The sequence below is a fragment of the Lepidochelys kempii genome, chromosome 5, assembly GCF_965140265.1.
Source record: "Lepidochelys kempii isolate rLepKem1 chromosome 5, rLepKem1.hap2, whole genome shotgun sequence".
In the NCBI taxonomy this organism is placed as follows: Eukaryota; Metazoa; Chordata; order Testudines; family Cheloniidae; genus Lepidochelys; species Lepidochelys kempii.
Genome location: NC_133260.1, coordinates 3,415,567 through 3,429,939, shown reverse-complemented (window position 1 = coordinate 3,429,939; position 14,373 = coordinate 3,415,567). Strand labels below are relative to the sequence as shown.

Sequence of the window (14,373 nt, the reverse complement as noted above, 5' to 3'; positions counted from 1 at the left end):
CCTGGTCTGTCACTCCGAGCCAGTTTCCGCTCGGCCCCGCCCCCGGCCTGTCACCGCCCCGCCCCCGGCCTGTCACTCCGAGCCAGTGCCCGCTCGGCCCCTCCCCCTGGTCTGTCACTCCGAGCCAGTGCCCGCTCGGCCCCGCCCCCGGCCTGTCACTCCGAGCCAGTGCCCGCTCGGCCCCGCCCCCGGCCTGTCACTCCGAGCCAGTGCCCGCTCGGCCCCTCCCCCTGGTCTGTCACTCCGAGCCAGTGCCCGCTCGGCCCCGCCCCGGCCTGTCACTCCGAGCCAGTGCCCGCTCGGCCCCGCCCCCGGCCTGTCACTCCGAGCCAGTGCCCGCTCGGCCCCGCCCCCGGCCTGTCACTCCGAGCCAGTGCCCGCTCGGCCCCGCCCCCGGCCTGTCACTCCGAGCCAGTGCCCGCTCGGCCCCGCCCCCGGCCTGTCACTCCGAGCCAGTGCCCGCTCGGCCCCGCCCCCGGCCTGTCACTCCGAGCCAGTGCCGCTCGGCCCCGCCCCCGGCCTGTCACTCCGAGCCAGTGCCCGCTCGGCCCCGCCCCCTGGTCTGTCACTCCGAGCCAGTGCCCGCTCGGCCCCGCCCCCGGCCTGTCACTCCGAGCCAGTGCCCGCTCGGCCCCGCCCCCTGGTCTGTCACTCCGAGCCAGTGTCGGCTCGGCCCCTCCCCCCGGCCTGTCACTCCGAGCCAGTGCCCGCTCGGCCCCGCCCCCTGGTCTGTCACTCCGAGCCAGTGCCCGCTCGGCCCCGCCGCATGGCGTCAGCCTGCGAGCTGTGATTGGTCGGTGCCCTGGGCCCCCAGCGGTGCCATTGGCTGGCGCGGAGCGGGCGGTCCCGCCCCCCGGCGAGGCTCGGCGCGCGCCGCGGCGGTTGGCGGCGAGGGGCGCGCGGGATGCGGGCGCTGGGGTCGCGGGCGCTGCGGGCCGGGCTGGCGCTGCTGGGCCTGGCGCTGCTGGCCCAGGGGCTGCGGAGCTGGGTCGCCTCCCGCCCCTTCGAGTTCCGGCCCGAGGAGATCGCGGCGCTCGGGCGGCACCACGCGGGTGGGTCCGGGCGCGGGGCTGGGACACCCATGGGATGGGGGGCTGGGGGGTAACGCGAGGGGGGCCCGTTGGGTGGGGCCCCGGGGCGATGTGTGGCTCTGAGGGGGTGGGACCCATGGGATGGGGGGCTGGGGGGTAACGCGAGGGGGGCCCGTTGGGTGGGGCCCCGGGGCGATGTGTGGCTCTGAGGGGGTGGGACCCATGGGATGGGGGGCTGGGGGGTAACGCGAGGGGGGCCCGTTGGGTGGGGCCCCGGGGCGATGTGTGGCTCTGGGGGGGTGGGACCCATGGGATGGGGGGCTGGGGGGTAACGCGAGGGGGGCCCGTTGGGTGGGGCCCCGGGGCGATGTGTGGCTCTGAGGGGGTGGGACCCATGGGACGGGGGGCTGGGGGGTAACGCGAGGGGGGCCCGTTGGGTGGGGCCCCGGGGCGATGTGTGGCTCCGAGGGGGTGGGACCCATGGGATGGGGGGCTGGGGGGTAACGCGAGGGGGGCCCGTTGGGTGGGGCCCCGGGGCGATGTGTGGCTCTGAGGGGGTGGGACCCATGGGATGGGGGGCTGGGGGGTAACGCGAGGGGGGCCCGTTGGGTGGGGCCCCGGGGCGATGTGTGGCTCTGAGGGGGTGGGACCCATGGGATGGGGGGCTGGGGGGTAACGCGAGGGGGGCCCGTTGGGTGGGGCCCCGGGGCGATGTGTGGCTCTGAGGGGGTGGGACCCATGGGATGGGGGGCTGGGGGGTAACGCGAGGGGGGCCCGTTGGGTGGGGCCCCGGGGCGATGTGTGGCTCTGAGGGGGTGGGACCCATGGGACGGGGGGCCGGGGGGTAACGCGAGGGGGGCCCGTTGGGTGGGGCCCCGGGGCGATGTGTGGCTCTGAGGGGGTGGGACCCATGGGATGGGGGGCTGGGGGGTAACGCGAGGGGGGCCCGTTGGGTGGGGCCCCGGGGCGATGTGTGGCTCTGAGGGGGTGGGACCCATGGGACAGGGGGCTGGGGGGTAACGCGAGGGGGGCCCGTTGGGTGGGGCCCCGGGGCGATGTGTGGTTCTGGGGGGGTGGGACCCATCGGATGGGGGGCCGGGGGGTAACGCGAGGGGGGCCCGTTGGGTGGGGCCCCGGGGCGATGTGTGGCTCTGGGGGGGTGGGACCCATGGGACGGGGGGCTGGGGGGTAACGCGAGGGGGGCCCGTTGGGTGGGGCCCCGGGGCGATGTGTGGCTCTGAGGGGGTGGGACCCATGGGACGGGGGGCTGGGGGTAACGCGAGGGGGGCCCGTTGGGTGGGGCCCCGGGGCGATGTGTGGCTCTGAGGGGGTGGGACCCATGGGATGGGGGGCTGGGGGGTAACGCGAGGGGGGCCCGTTGGGTGGGGCCCCGGGGCGATGTGTGGCTCTGAGGGGGTGGGACCCATGGGATGGGGGGCTGGGGGGTAACGCGAGGGGGGCCCGTTGGGTGGGGCCCCGGGGCGATGTGTGGCTCTGAGGGGGTGGGACCCATGGGACGGGGGCTGGGGGGTAACGCGAGGGGGGCCCGTTGGGTGGGGCCCCGGGGCGATGTGTGGCTCCGAGGGGGTGGGACCCATGGGATGGGGGGCTGGGGGGTAACGCGAGGGGGGCCCGTTGGGTGGGGCCCCGGGGCGATGTGTGGCTCTGAGGGGGTGGGACCCATGGGATGGGGGGCTGGGGGGTAACGCGAGGGGGGCCCGTTGGGTGGGGCCCCGGGGCGATGTGTGGCTCTGAGGGGGTGGGACCCATGGGATGGGGGGCTGGGGGGTAACGCGAGGGGGGCCCGTTGGGTGGGGCCCCGGGGCGATGTGTGGCTCTGAGGGGGTGGACCCATGGGATGGGGGGCTGGGGGGTAACGCGAGGGGGGCCCGTTGGGTGGGGCCCCGGGGCGATGTGTGGTTCTGTGGGGATGACACCCATGGGACGGGGGGTTGGGGGGTAACGCGAGGGGGGCCCGTTGGGTGGGGCCCCGGGGCGATGTGTGGCTCTGAGGGGGTGGGACCCATGGGATGGGGGGCTGGGGGGTAACGCGAGGGGGGCCCGTTGGGTGGGGCCCCGGGGCGATGTGTGGCTCTGGGGGGGTGGGACCCATGGGATGGGGGGCTGGGGGGTAACGCGAGGGGGGCCCGTTGGGTGGGGCCCCGGGGCGATGTGTGGCTCTGAGGGGGTGGGACCCATGGGACGGGGGGCTGGGGGGTAACGCGAGGGGGGCCCGTTGGGTGGGGCCCCGGGGCGATGTGTGGCTCCGAGGGGGTGGGACCCATGGGATGGGGGGCTGGGGGGTAACGCGAGGGGGGCCCGTTGGGTGGGGCCCCGGGGCGATGTGTGGTTCTGTGGGGATGACACCCATGGGACGGGGGGTTGGGGGGTAACGCGAGGGGGGCCCGTTGGGTGGGGCCCCGGGGCGATGTGTGGCTCTGAGGGGGTGGGACCCATGGGACGGGGGGCTGGGGGGTAACGCGAGGGGGGCCCGTTGGGTGGGGCCCCGGGGCGATGTGTGGCTCTGAGGGGGTGGGACCCATGGGACGGGGGGCTGGGGGGTAACGCGAGGGGGGCCCGTTGGGTGGGGCCCCGGGGCGATGTGTGGCTCTGAGGGGGTGGGACCCATGGGATGGGGGGCTGGGGGGTAACGCGAGGGGGGCCCGTTGGGTGGGGCCCCGGGGCGATGTGTGGCTCTGGGGGGGTGGGACCCATGGGACGGGGGGCTGGGGGTAACGCGAGCGGGGCCCGTTGGGTGGGGCCCCGGGGCGATGTGTGGCTCTGAGGGGGTGGGACCCATGGGACGGGGGCTGGGGGGTAACGCGAGGGGGGCCCGTTGGGTGGGGCCCCGGGGCGATGTGTGGCTCTGAGGGGTGGGACCCATGGGACGGGGGGCTGGGGGGTAACGCGAGGGGGGCCCGTTGGGTGGGGCCCCGGGGCGATGTGTGGCTCTGGGGGGTGGGACCCATGGGATGGGGGGCTGGGGGGTAACACGAGGGGGGCCCGTTGGGTGGGGCCCCGGGGCGATGTGTGGCTCTGGGGGGGTGGGACCCATGGGATGGGGGGCTGGGGGGTAACGCGAGGGGGGCCCGTTGGGTGGGGCCCCGGGGCGATGTGTGGCTCTGGGGGGGTGGGACCCATGGGATGGGGGGCTGGGGGGTAACGCGAGGGGGGCCCGTTGGGTGGGGCCCCGGGGTGATGTGTGGCTCTGAGGGGGTGGGACCCGTGGGATGGGGGGCTGGGGGGTAACGCGAGGGGGGCCGTTGGGTGGGGCCCCGGGGCGATGTGTGGCTCCGAGGCGGTGGGACCCATGGGATGGGGGGCTGGGGGGTAACGCGAGGGGGGCCTGTTGGGTGGGGCCCCGGGGCGATGTGTGGTTCTGTGGGGATGAGACCCATGGGATGGGGGGCTGGGGGGTAACGCGAGGGGGGCCCGTTGAGTGGGGCCCCGGGGCGATGTGTGGCTCTGAGGGGGTGGGACCCATGGGATGGGGGGCTGGGGGGTAACGCGAGGGGGGCCCATTGAGTGGGGCCCCGGGGTGATGTGTGGTTCTGTGGGGATGAGACCCATGGGACGGTGGGATAGGGGGTAACGTGTGGGGGGACCTATGGGGTGGGGGGCTCTGGCGGGGAGAGCCAAGTGTGAATTGTTGGCCAAGCCTGGGGCAGGCCTCTGGGTCCCCGGCAGCCCCTGGGGCGCAGCTGCACCGATTCGTGCCAGGTGCCCACTTGCCTGGTGGGTGTGACATTGGGACCCAGCCTATCAGCTGGTGGGGCCGGGTCGGGGGCTGCCTGCCCAGGGGAAGGGGCAGAGAATAGACTCGAGGTGGGGCGGATGTTCGATCCCATCCCTAATGTCTTATTCCCCGAGTGAAGCAAGGGTCCCCATTTATGTTCTCTGTGTATATAAATTTTCCCCCTGTATTTTCCACTGAATGCATCCGATGAAGTGAGCTGTAGCTCACAATAGCTTATGCTGAAATAAATTTGTTAGTCTCTAAGGTGCCACAAGTCCTCCTTTTCTTTATTCTAAATTTGGTGTCTCATATTGGTGGGAGCCAGGGAAGTGGCGGGGCCATGGGCATCCTGGGGGTGCTGACTTTGCCCAGGTTTCTTGGTGCTGCAGGGTTGGACCATGAGCAGGCCTTCTCCAAGATCATTGTGGAGCTGCGGAAGAAGCACCCAGGCCACATCCTGCCAGACGAGGACCTGCAGTGGGTGTTTGTCAACGCAGGCGGGTGGATGGGCTCCATGTGCCTGCTCCATGCCTCGCTCACTGAGTATGTGCTGCTCTTTGGGACGGCCATCGACACCGGGGGGCACTCAGGTAAGCAGGGCTCAGCTACATTCAAGCAGAGAGGCTTGGGTTGAGGGGCTGCTATTGGGTAGCCAGTGTTTGGAGCTCACTTTGATCTCCAACTGGGGTTCTTGCACCCCAGCATCGAGTGTTGCAGGCATGACCCTAGATCTGCAGTCTCTGGGGTCGTACTCGCTGAGGATGGAGGCAGAACCTTTCCCCCAAGGCTCAGCCTGAAGAGGGCACATAGAGGGAGCCTGTCTTGTGTCTGATTTCTCTCCTCCCCATGGGGAGTTGACTCCAGCACGTTAGCTGCTGAGCAGTGAAGCCAAGACTAATGAGAAAAGCCCAGGCTCCAGAGACCACTGGCCAAGGATGTCTGACTGCCTGTCCCTTTGATGGTCCATGCTCGGGGTGTGCTGATCAGCAGAACCCTCCAGCCTCCAAGAGCCAAAATGAGGGGGAACGCAGCTGGATCCCCAAGAATGGAGGAGGCAGAAGCAACTCGAGACCCTTTCCCTTTATCCTGCAGCCAGCATCTCAAGGTTGCCTCAGAGCCCCTGCTCCCTTTGATTGCCTGTGGCAAACGATCATGGAGAGGAAGGTGGCAGCATGCGGTTGGGTGGGCTCCTGTCCTTGGCAGAGCCCCTGGGGATGCAACAAGCAGCCAGATCCAAGCTGTGGGTGGAAGGGATTTATTCCATGAGGTTTTGGAGACCTGGATATTAAGGCCCCACCTTCCCCCATAGCCGTGTTGAGATTTCACACTGTGTGCCTCTCTCGCAGGTCGGTACTGGGCTGACATCTCCGACACCATCATCTCGGGGACCTTCAGGCAGTGGAAGGAGGGGACGACCAGAAGTGAAATCTATTACCCAGGTGCTGTTACCCAGGGTTCTTTCAACCCAAAGCTCTTCGTAACCTTACTCTGTGCGAGGTGGTGTCAAAAAATAAATCAGTGGCGACACGGCCGTCCAACCGATAGGTGGCTGGCACAAACAGGACAATACAAGAGTGTTCACACTTAAAGCTATACTTTACTTAGTCTTAAACACTTACAAACATCCGCAACAGGTTGGTAAAACACCCCAAAAAATCCCAGATGCATATTTACCCAGGGTCTTGAGGCAGTCTTGAGTGGATAACTACAACTGTCCAGTGGCCAGCCGGATGTCTGTAGGGAAGCTTGAGAGGTGTCCAGGCATTGAAGTGTCCATCAAGCTCAGATTTCTTCCTCTTTTTATATCCAACTTCTTAGTATTAAGTAGCTTGTTCATTAACAAAACTGCTGAGCAGAAACCCAGATAAGGGTGGAGATTTCCAGACTGTCAGGTGGACAATTTTCCATCAGTCAAGCAGGAAAACTTTCCATCAGTTAACTGGCTGTATAGCAATAGTTAACTATTGCCAGACTTTCCATCTTGCCAAACGGCATGCTTCAGAAAAGCAACTCCAATCAGGAGGGCAGAGGGTCATGTTTACTCCTTGCGGTCACTCACTCCACCTTCCCCTCCTGGTCTGTTAGTTGTGCCAGGGTTTCAGAAAGGCCTCCTCTTAGCTGCTTTCAGCAATAAGCATAGCAATTGGTATGCCAGCCGCTGGCAGTGATTTAAACATGTTACTGGGCTCTGGGCTATCAAAACTCTGCTCCCACAGTGCATTTGGCACTGTCAGCACCAGCCCCACCCTTTCGTGCTCGAAGATCTCCCCTGCGTGGCTGCCTCTGCAGGGCTGGTTGCCTTGGGCTTTTCATGTACGGATTTGAACGGATAAGGCTAGAGCTTCGTTAGCCCCACAGGATAGAGGGAAGCTTGCAGGGGACAGCAGATTAGCCTGCAGAACACCACACCACTAGATCTCATGGAGGCCAAGAGTTGAGCAGGATTCAAGGAAAGCATACACACTGACGGGTAATGAATACATCTCCCTCAGGTGGGATTAAAAAACATGGGTGGGATTAGAAAACATAAAGCCTCCTGGTTCAGAGCAGCAGCCAGCCACTGAGTATCAGGAGGAAATCGCCCCTGTGGGAAGGCTGTTCCATGATTCTACACCAGGGTACACGCTTGCAATCTTCCTTGGAAGCAGCTGGTACTGGGCTCTGTCAGGGACAGGCTTCTGGATTAGCTCCGGCCCCACCCCCCTCTGGCAGCTGTCCAGCATGGTGCTGAGCATTCCCCTTGTCCCGGGCTTGGAGTGGAGGTTCATCAGGCCCACAAAGAGCCCTGTGTGCTGTCTCTGGAGACATACCAGAGCAGCACGTTGGAACCAGTATTTTTCAGAATAACGGCCAGTGCTATGTCTGTCTGTCTGCCTGCAGGGGACACCATAGTGCACCAGTCTGGAGAGGCCACGGCTGTCCAGTGGAGCGCTGGCACCTGGATGGTGGAGTATGGCCGTGGCTTCATCCCCTCCACGCTCATGTTCGCCTTGGCCGACACCATCTTCAGCACTCAGGACTTCGGCACCCTCTTCTGCACCCTCCGGGTTTATGCCAAAGCCTTACTTCTGGAAGCCAGTGCCTATTTCAGCCACCTGACCCAGTGAGACCACCCTCCCCAAACACCAGCACGGCGTCACAGGAAGGGGCATCCTTTTCCCATCCCCCACCATCATGCAGATCTTACCAGAAAGGCAACGAGCAAGAGCACCTCTGCCCCTTCCCCCGTGCACACGCAGGTGTGCCAGGTAGGCTGACCATTAGCTGTGTCGTCCGCCTGCCGCAGTGAGCACTCAGCCGGGTGAGAAACAGGCAATAACAGATAAACCTAGATCGCTATTTTTTTAATATCCAAATGTTCCTCTATATTTCTGTAACTAGACTGCAGCGACTGAGCTGCTGCCCACATCTGTGTGTGTCCATCCCCTCTGTCTGCAGCGGTGTCTCGTGTGCTTTGAAAACCGGGGGGCCTACGAAAATCCAATCATGGGGGGGGGGGGTGTGACAGGGATCATCCTGTGCATACACACTCTGGACATGAGAGAAACCATGCCCAGCGTGTGTCTACATAGACTAGGGCCAACTGCTGAGCTCACTCGTCCCCAGCTGAACCCGGAGTAACTGCAGTGGAGTAAATGGGGTTCAGCTAGTGTGAATCTGGTGTCTAGCCTTGGAGGTAATATACAGTAGGGTGGGTCTGACTTCCAGGCGCTGTCTGGGTAAAGTACAGATTGTATATTAGCCACTTCCCATCTCTGTTTCTCAGTGGACAGCGTCTGGTGTAAAGTACCTGTAGATGTGCTCTGTGTGGTACTTCATGCACTCAGTATAGATTGCGTAGGATACCCGTGTGTATCCTGTAATCTGCCTAGTCTTCTATTTACTGTTTCTACTATAGAATCTGTCTGATTTAGAGTTCGCTCTAATACCCAGTGTCACTAGATGGCATGTTCCGTTAGATACTAGCATCGAGTACCATCCGCAGTAACATGCTGCGCTACGTGTTGAAAGGCCTGTGGTTTGTGCACCTCATGCAGTCTGCGTCTGTGTCACCCTGCCCTTGTGTCCTGTTTTGTGTATGTACAATCTGCCTCTTTTGCAAGGCTCTGATGCAGGGAGATTAGGGAGGAAGGCCAGAGACTGGAGCAGGGGCCCTTTCCATGGTGCACATTCTGCAGAGGCCCTGTTATTGTTTGTTCCTATGATGGGGAGAGCCACCATCCATCGCCTTAACAGACAGCCTTATTGTGGTGGCCTCCTGGGCTATGCACGTGTCTGTACCTCCTGGTGATGGTGCCTCGGCTGCGGGGCAGTCTGTGCCCCTAAAGGGATCTGTGTGGGCTGAGCCCCAGGGCTGGGGCGCACATGGCGGAGCTCGAGTGGAGCCAGCCTGCCCTGTGGACTGTCTCTTGTAACCAACCTTTGATGGTTATGGGGATTTGCCCCCATAGCTGTTCCCCAGTCTGAGATACCTCATTCCTCTGTCCCATGTGGCCCTGGCTCTCTCCCAAGCTGATGTACTGATATTTGAGAAATGGACGTTACTGAAGACTTTGGGGCAGGAAAGCAGTTGTTCCAAACCTGAGGGCTACTTTCCCTGTAGGGCTTCACAGATTTTACTGCTGGGGGGAATTCTGCGCCACTGCATGCATGGAGAAACATGTCCCACCGCAGACTTTTTGCTCTCCCCCAGAAAAATGGTTTCTGTGGGGAAGCAAAAAGAAGTGGCACCAGCGCTCGCTCACCCCTCCCCTGCAGTGCAGGTGGCCCAGAGGAAGAGGTAGGTCACTGTGGGGGGGCAAGGGAAGGAGGGAGGATCTGGTGATGCCTTAGCCACCCAGGGACATGTGGGGGAGGGGAAGGAGGAGGAAGTACGGAGACAGAGTTCCTTCTCTGCCTTCCCTGGATGGAGCAGCTGGGGCTGGGTCAGATCAAGGCCAGATCAAGGGGTTACTGTACAGTGAGCTGCTCCCCCTGTCCACCCAACCTCCATCTGGATCTCCCCCGTCAAACCTCACCCCCCACACATACATGGAGTCCCCCCTGCATCTGGAGCCAACATACCCAGAGGCCCCTCCCCTCACCCAAACCCCCATGCTCCTGAGCCTCACCTCTGGCATCAGGTGCACCCCCACCCCACCAAACCCCACTCCCCCAGCATGCCAATGCCCCACTGAGTCCAACCCCAGACACTGGCCACCAGCTGAGCCCTAACCACCTTCACCTAAACTCTCCTGCAGAGTCCCATTGACCTGGCACCCAAATGAGCTCCTGTGCATCCAGATCCCCTCCCCCCAACCAAGCTGCCCACACCAAGATTGCACCATACCTAACCTTAGCACACAATAGCAGATTTAAAGGTGGCCGTCCTGCAGCAAAAAACCTTCAGGACCAGACGTCAAAGAGAAACTGCTGAGCTTCAGTTCATTTGCAAATTTGACACCGTCAGTTCAGGATTAAACACAGACTGTGAATGGCTCGCCAACTACAAAAGCAGTTTCTCCTCCCTTGGGGTTCACACCTCAACTGCTAGAAGAGGGCGTCATCCTCCCTAATTGAACTAACCTCGTTATCCCTAGCCTGATTCTGGCTTGCGTATTTATACCTGTCTCTGGAAATTTCCACTACATGCATCCGACGAAGTGGGTTTTCACCCATGAAAGCTCATGCTCCAATACATCTGTTAGTCTGTAAGGTGCCACAGGACTCTTTGCTGCTTTCACCGATCCAGACTAACACGGCTACCCCTTTGATACTTGATACCTAATCTTGGTCCTCATGAGGGAATTCTGCACCAAAAATTAAAAATTCTGTGCCTACAAATTCTGCAAAAGTTGCACATTTTATTTGTGAAAAGAACGCAATATAATCACACCATTCTCAATTATTTGCTGACAAGTATTTTGAAATAAATTACCAAAATAATTGAAAATGGTGTGATTATGTTGTTTTCTTTTGAAAAATAAAATATGCAGCATTTTAAAATATTGTGTGCAGAATTTTTAATATTTTTGGCACAGAATTCCCTCTAGTATTTTACAAACCTTTGGTCTCTTACTACAAAGGGGTGGCCCCTGGAAACTACAGGTCCTAGCATTCAATGCAAGCAGTCTAAGATGCGGTGTTATATGCTGGGCCTGCAGGTTGCCTGTGGATGGGCTAACTGCCTGGTTACATCTGAAATGGCTTTCCCCCGTGAAACTGTCCAGGGGCCAAATGCTGGTTACTTGCTTTTGGCAACCACGTTTACAGCCTCTTTAGCCCTTCTTCAGTAATGTCCGTTTCCAAACGAGCATCGCCATGAGAGTCAGCCGGCTCCAGAGCATGCGTCTTGTTCCTGGTCCTTGGACTGTCCTCCTGCCTTGGTACATGTACGGCCTGGAATCAGTCACTCTTATTTTTATCAGTGTCAAGAATAAACATGCTCATCTGGCTTAATGTTTTTATTTATTTTGTTTTGAGAGTGCGAGAGAATAGCTGGCCCGTGCAGACCTTTCCTGTATGCTTTGGGGACGGTGAGGGGGAAAGGTGGTTTTCTTGGTGGTCAGTAATGAAAAGTACTGTGAATCCAAGGTTTGTATAATTTCTGCCAGAGAAGCCGAACTGACCCTAAATAAGGCTATGATTTTGTCATGGAGGCAGTGGGGGCCCCAAAGATCTGGGTCGTCGTGGGGGACCGCCACCGCAGGCAACATCAGGTACCCTGCAGTTCCCGGCCGCCACAGGCAGTAGGGGATATCCCACAGCTCCAAGTCATGGTTGGAGGGGACTCTTGGAGCTGTCAGCCCCCATGGGTGGTGGGGACCCCTGCAGCTTCCTGCCAGCCCCTGCAGCTGCCCAGAGGCTTCCCATTGTGTCACCGGTATTTTTAGTAAAAGTCAAGGACAGGTCATGGGCTTCCATGAATTTTTCTTTATTGCCAGTGACCTGTCCCTGACTTTTACTAAAAATATCTGTGACAAAATCTTAACCTTAACCTCAAGTTGCATTGGGGGAGGTTTAGGTTGGATATTAGGAAAAAGTTTTTCACTATGAGGGTGGTGAAGCACTGGAATGGGTTCCCTAGGGAGGTGGTGGAATCTCCTTCCCTCGAAGTTTTTAAGGTCAAGCTTGACAAAGCCCTGGCTGGGATGATTTAGTTGGGGATTGGCCCTGCTTTGAGCAGGGGGTTGGACTAGATGACCTCCTGAGGTCCCTTGCAACCTTGATATTCTATGATTCTATGAACCTTAATCCTAAATAATCAACTCCAGGCTACAAAGGGGGGAGGGGCAGCCAACATCTCATAATGTGCAACCCTGCTCCCTAGGAGTAGCCAGGGTCCTGTCTCCTGAGGGGACCGCCACAAAGGCCTGGTCTAAACAGGAAGGTTTTAGCAGCATAGCTATTGCTGGTGGGGGGGGGAATCACCCCTTCAAGTCATTAGCGTCACTCAGCTGTGAGTGAGTCTGCTTGTGATGCATAAGGCAAGACAAACCCCTGCCACAGTCCATGCATTCCTCTGGGTACAGTCATACCACCCAGTGCCAGCCTTCCCCTCCTAAAGACTCCCTCCCTCATTGGCCTGTCAGTAATAGGCTCCAGCAGTCCATGAGCCCCTTCCCCGGCTCTCCAGGCGTCTGGCACTTTCCGTGTCTCTGGGAGAGTTTGAGCTCCTTGAGGCAGGGATCGGCTGTGGCGCGCTGGGCCCCCTTCTGGGTCAGTGACTGGGTGCTGGTGCTATTTCGTTCCTTCTCAAGAGCCCAGTCACTGAGTTCCCAAGGAGACTTTTGTTGCTCTTCTAACGTCCAGGCTGCCCCTTCCTGCTGGCCCCTCACTGCCTCAGGCAAGGAGATTCTGCAGTCAGAGCCATCCTGTCCTGTGAGTCCAGGAGAGAAGCCGGCTCTGGCCATAGCTAGATCCTCCCAGGCAGGTGTAATGGGAGTTAACATGGCCAATAAAGTCAACAGTTGGGGCTGAGGTGCACAGGGAGGAGGTGTTTTTCTGAGCCCGCTTTTCCCTCTCTCTGCCCTTACATGGCTTTATCTGCACCCCTCCTACGCCCGCGCTTTTCACCTATACAGGTCCTAGAACTAGCTGTGGACAGGAGCCCTCCCACATCCAGACTGTCCCTCACACCCCCAGTGGGTTATTTCTGGCCCACAGGTGACCCCTGTTCCCTATTGTCAGGGACCCTGAATTACTCTGTGGCCAGAATTAAACTCCCCGATGCTCTCCAAGGAGCTGAAGGGAGGTGGCCTGTGCCCTAGAAAAGGGTTTTTTCCAGACAGATGAAAGAAGGGGCCATATCCTCATGGAGCTGTGAAGATTTACACCTGCTGAGGAGCTGAGCCGAGGGCTTTCATGTCACCTTTGATTTCCCAATCCCGAGACAACAGCAATTCTTCCAGGGCTGTGACGAGAGCTGGATCGTTCAGCCCTCTGATGGGAAAACTCATGATGCTTTTTTTCCAGTAGATTTGTTATCATTACTAATGTACATAGAGACTGAATGAATAGAGCTCGTTCTCCTCCTCCATTGTAGCGCTGCTCTGCCACCACCACCCCCCCCCGACCCCCCCCAGTTCTCTTGCTGAACGTCAGCCTTGCTAACCTGGGCACTAACGAAACATGCCAGCCAGTAACTCCTCCACGGGCAGGGGGCTCAGCGAGCTGCAGCTCCTGCCCACAGAGGTCTGTTTTCATGCTTGTAGGCGTTGATGGAGGGAGCTGGAGTTTCCCAGCGGGCACGAGATTTAGAGCTAACTTTTTGATGCCAGATTCTGTGGGCCTAAATATCGCTTTCCTCACAAACGCTGCCTGGGTGGGAAGTAGCTTTTTGTGAAGGGGAACAGGCTGTCTTCACGGCTCCATTTCCCATGGAGGTGACTCTTACCAAGCTGAACAAATCTATTGAAACGCCCTAAGGCAAAGAAAAAGCGTCCACTGGAACCTTTCTCTGGGAGTTACACAAAAACATTTCATTGTGGCCAAGGCCCCGCAATTAGCTTGAAATGTGGGGAGGATTGTCTGCTTTGGGCTCCACTCATTCTCCAGGCTAGCAGGGTTGACCTGATCTTTTCGCCATTTTCTGCGTGGGGCAGACTGTGTCACAAGGCGGTCAGGGATGTGTCTTGGGGCTGTCGCTGCTCTGAGCCTGCTTGCACCCCACAACAGCGTGGGACCTTGGAAAATCCCACAATGCTTTGCTGCAGAGTAGGTCATGCTGTTTCTGGAGGCTGATCTTCCCAAAGGAGCTGCCAGGCTGTTTGTGGGCACAGCAGTTAGGGAGGGGAGCAGCCCCTGTCCTATGTCTAAAGACCTACCAAATTTGTGGCCATGAAAAACGCAGTATGGACCATGAAATATGGTCTTTTGTGAGCTTTTACCCTGTAACATACAGATCTCACAGGGGGAGACCAGCATGTCTCAAACTGGGGGTCCTGACCCAAAAGGGAGTTGCAGGTGGGTCACGGTATTGCCACCCTTACTTCTGTGCTGCCTTCACAGCTGTGTTGGCCAGGCGCCCAGCTCTGAAGGCAGGACCCTCCCAGCAACAGTGCAGAAGGGTGGCAATACCATTCCATGCCACCTGTACGTCTATGCTGCTGCCTTCACAGCTGGGCG

The 14,373-nt window shown here is 60.2% G+C and overlaps 1 protein-coding gene across 1 annotated transcript; it reads left to right on the top strand.

Annotated features, from left to right (window-relative positions):
• The first annotated feature begins 865 nt into the window (after positions 1–865).
• Positions 866–11,200, top strand: LOC140911078 (sigma non-opioid intracellular receptor 1-like). Its single transcript, XM_073343352.1, has 4 exons — positions 866–1,052; positions 5,157–5,357; positions 6,114–6,206; positions 7,648–11,200. Exons 1-4 carry the CDS (start codon positions 905–907, stop codon positions 7,872–7,874), a joined length of 669 nt encoding a protein of 222 aa, XP_073199453.1. The 5' UTR covers positions 866–904; the 3' UTR covers positions 7,875–11,200.
• The last annotated feature ends 3,173 nt before the right edge of the window (positions 11,201–14,373 follow it).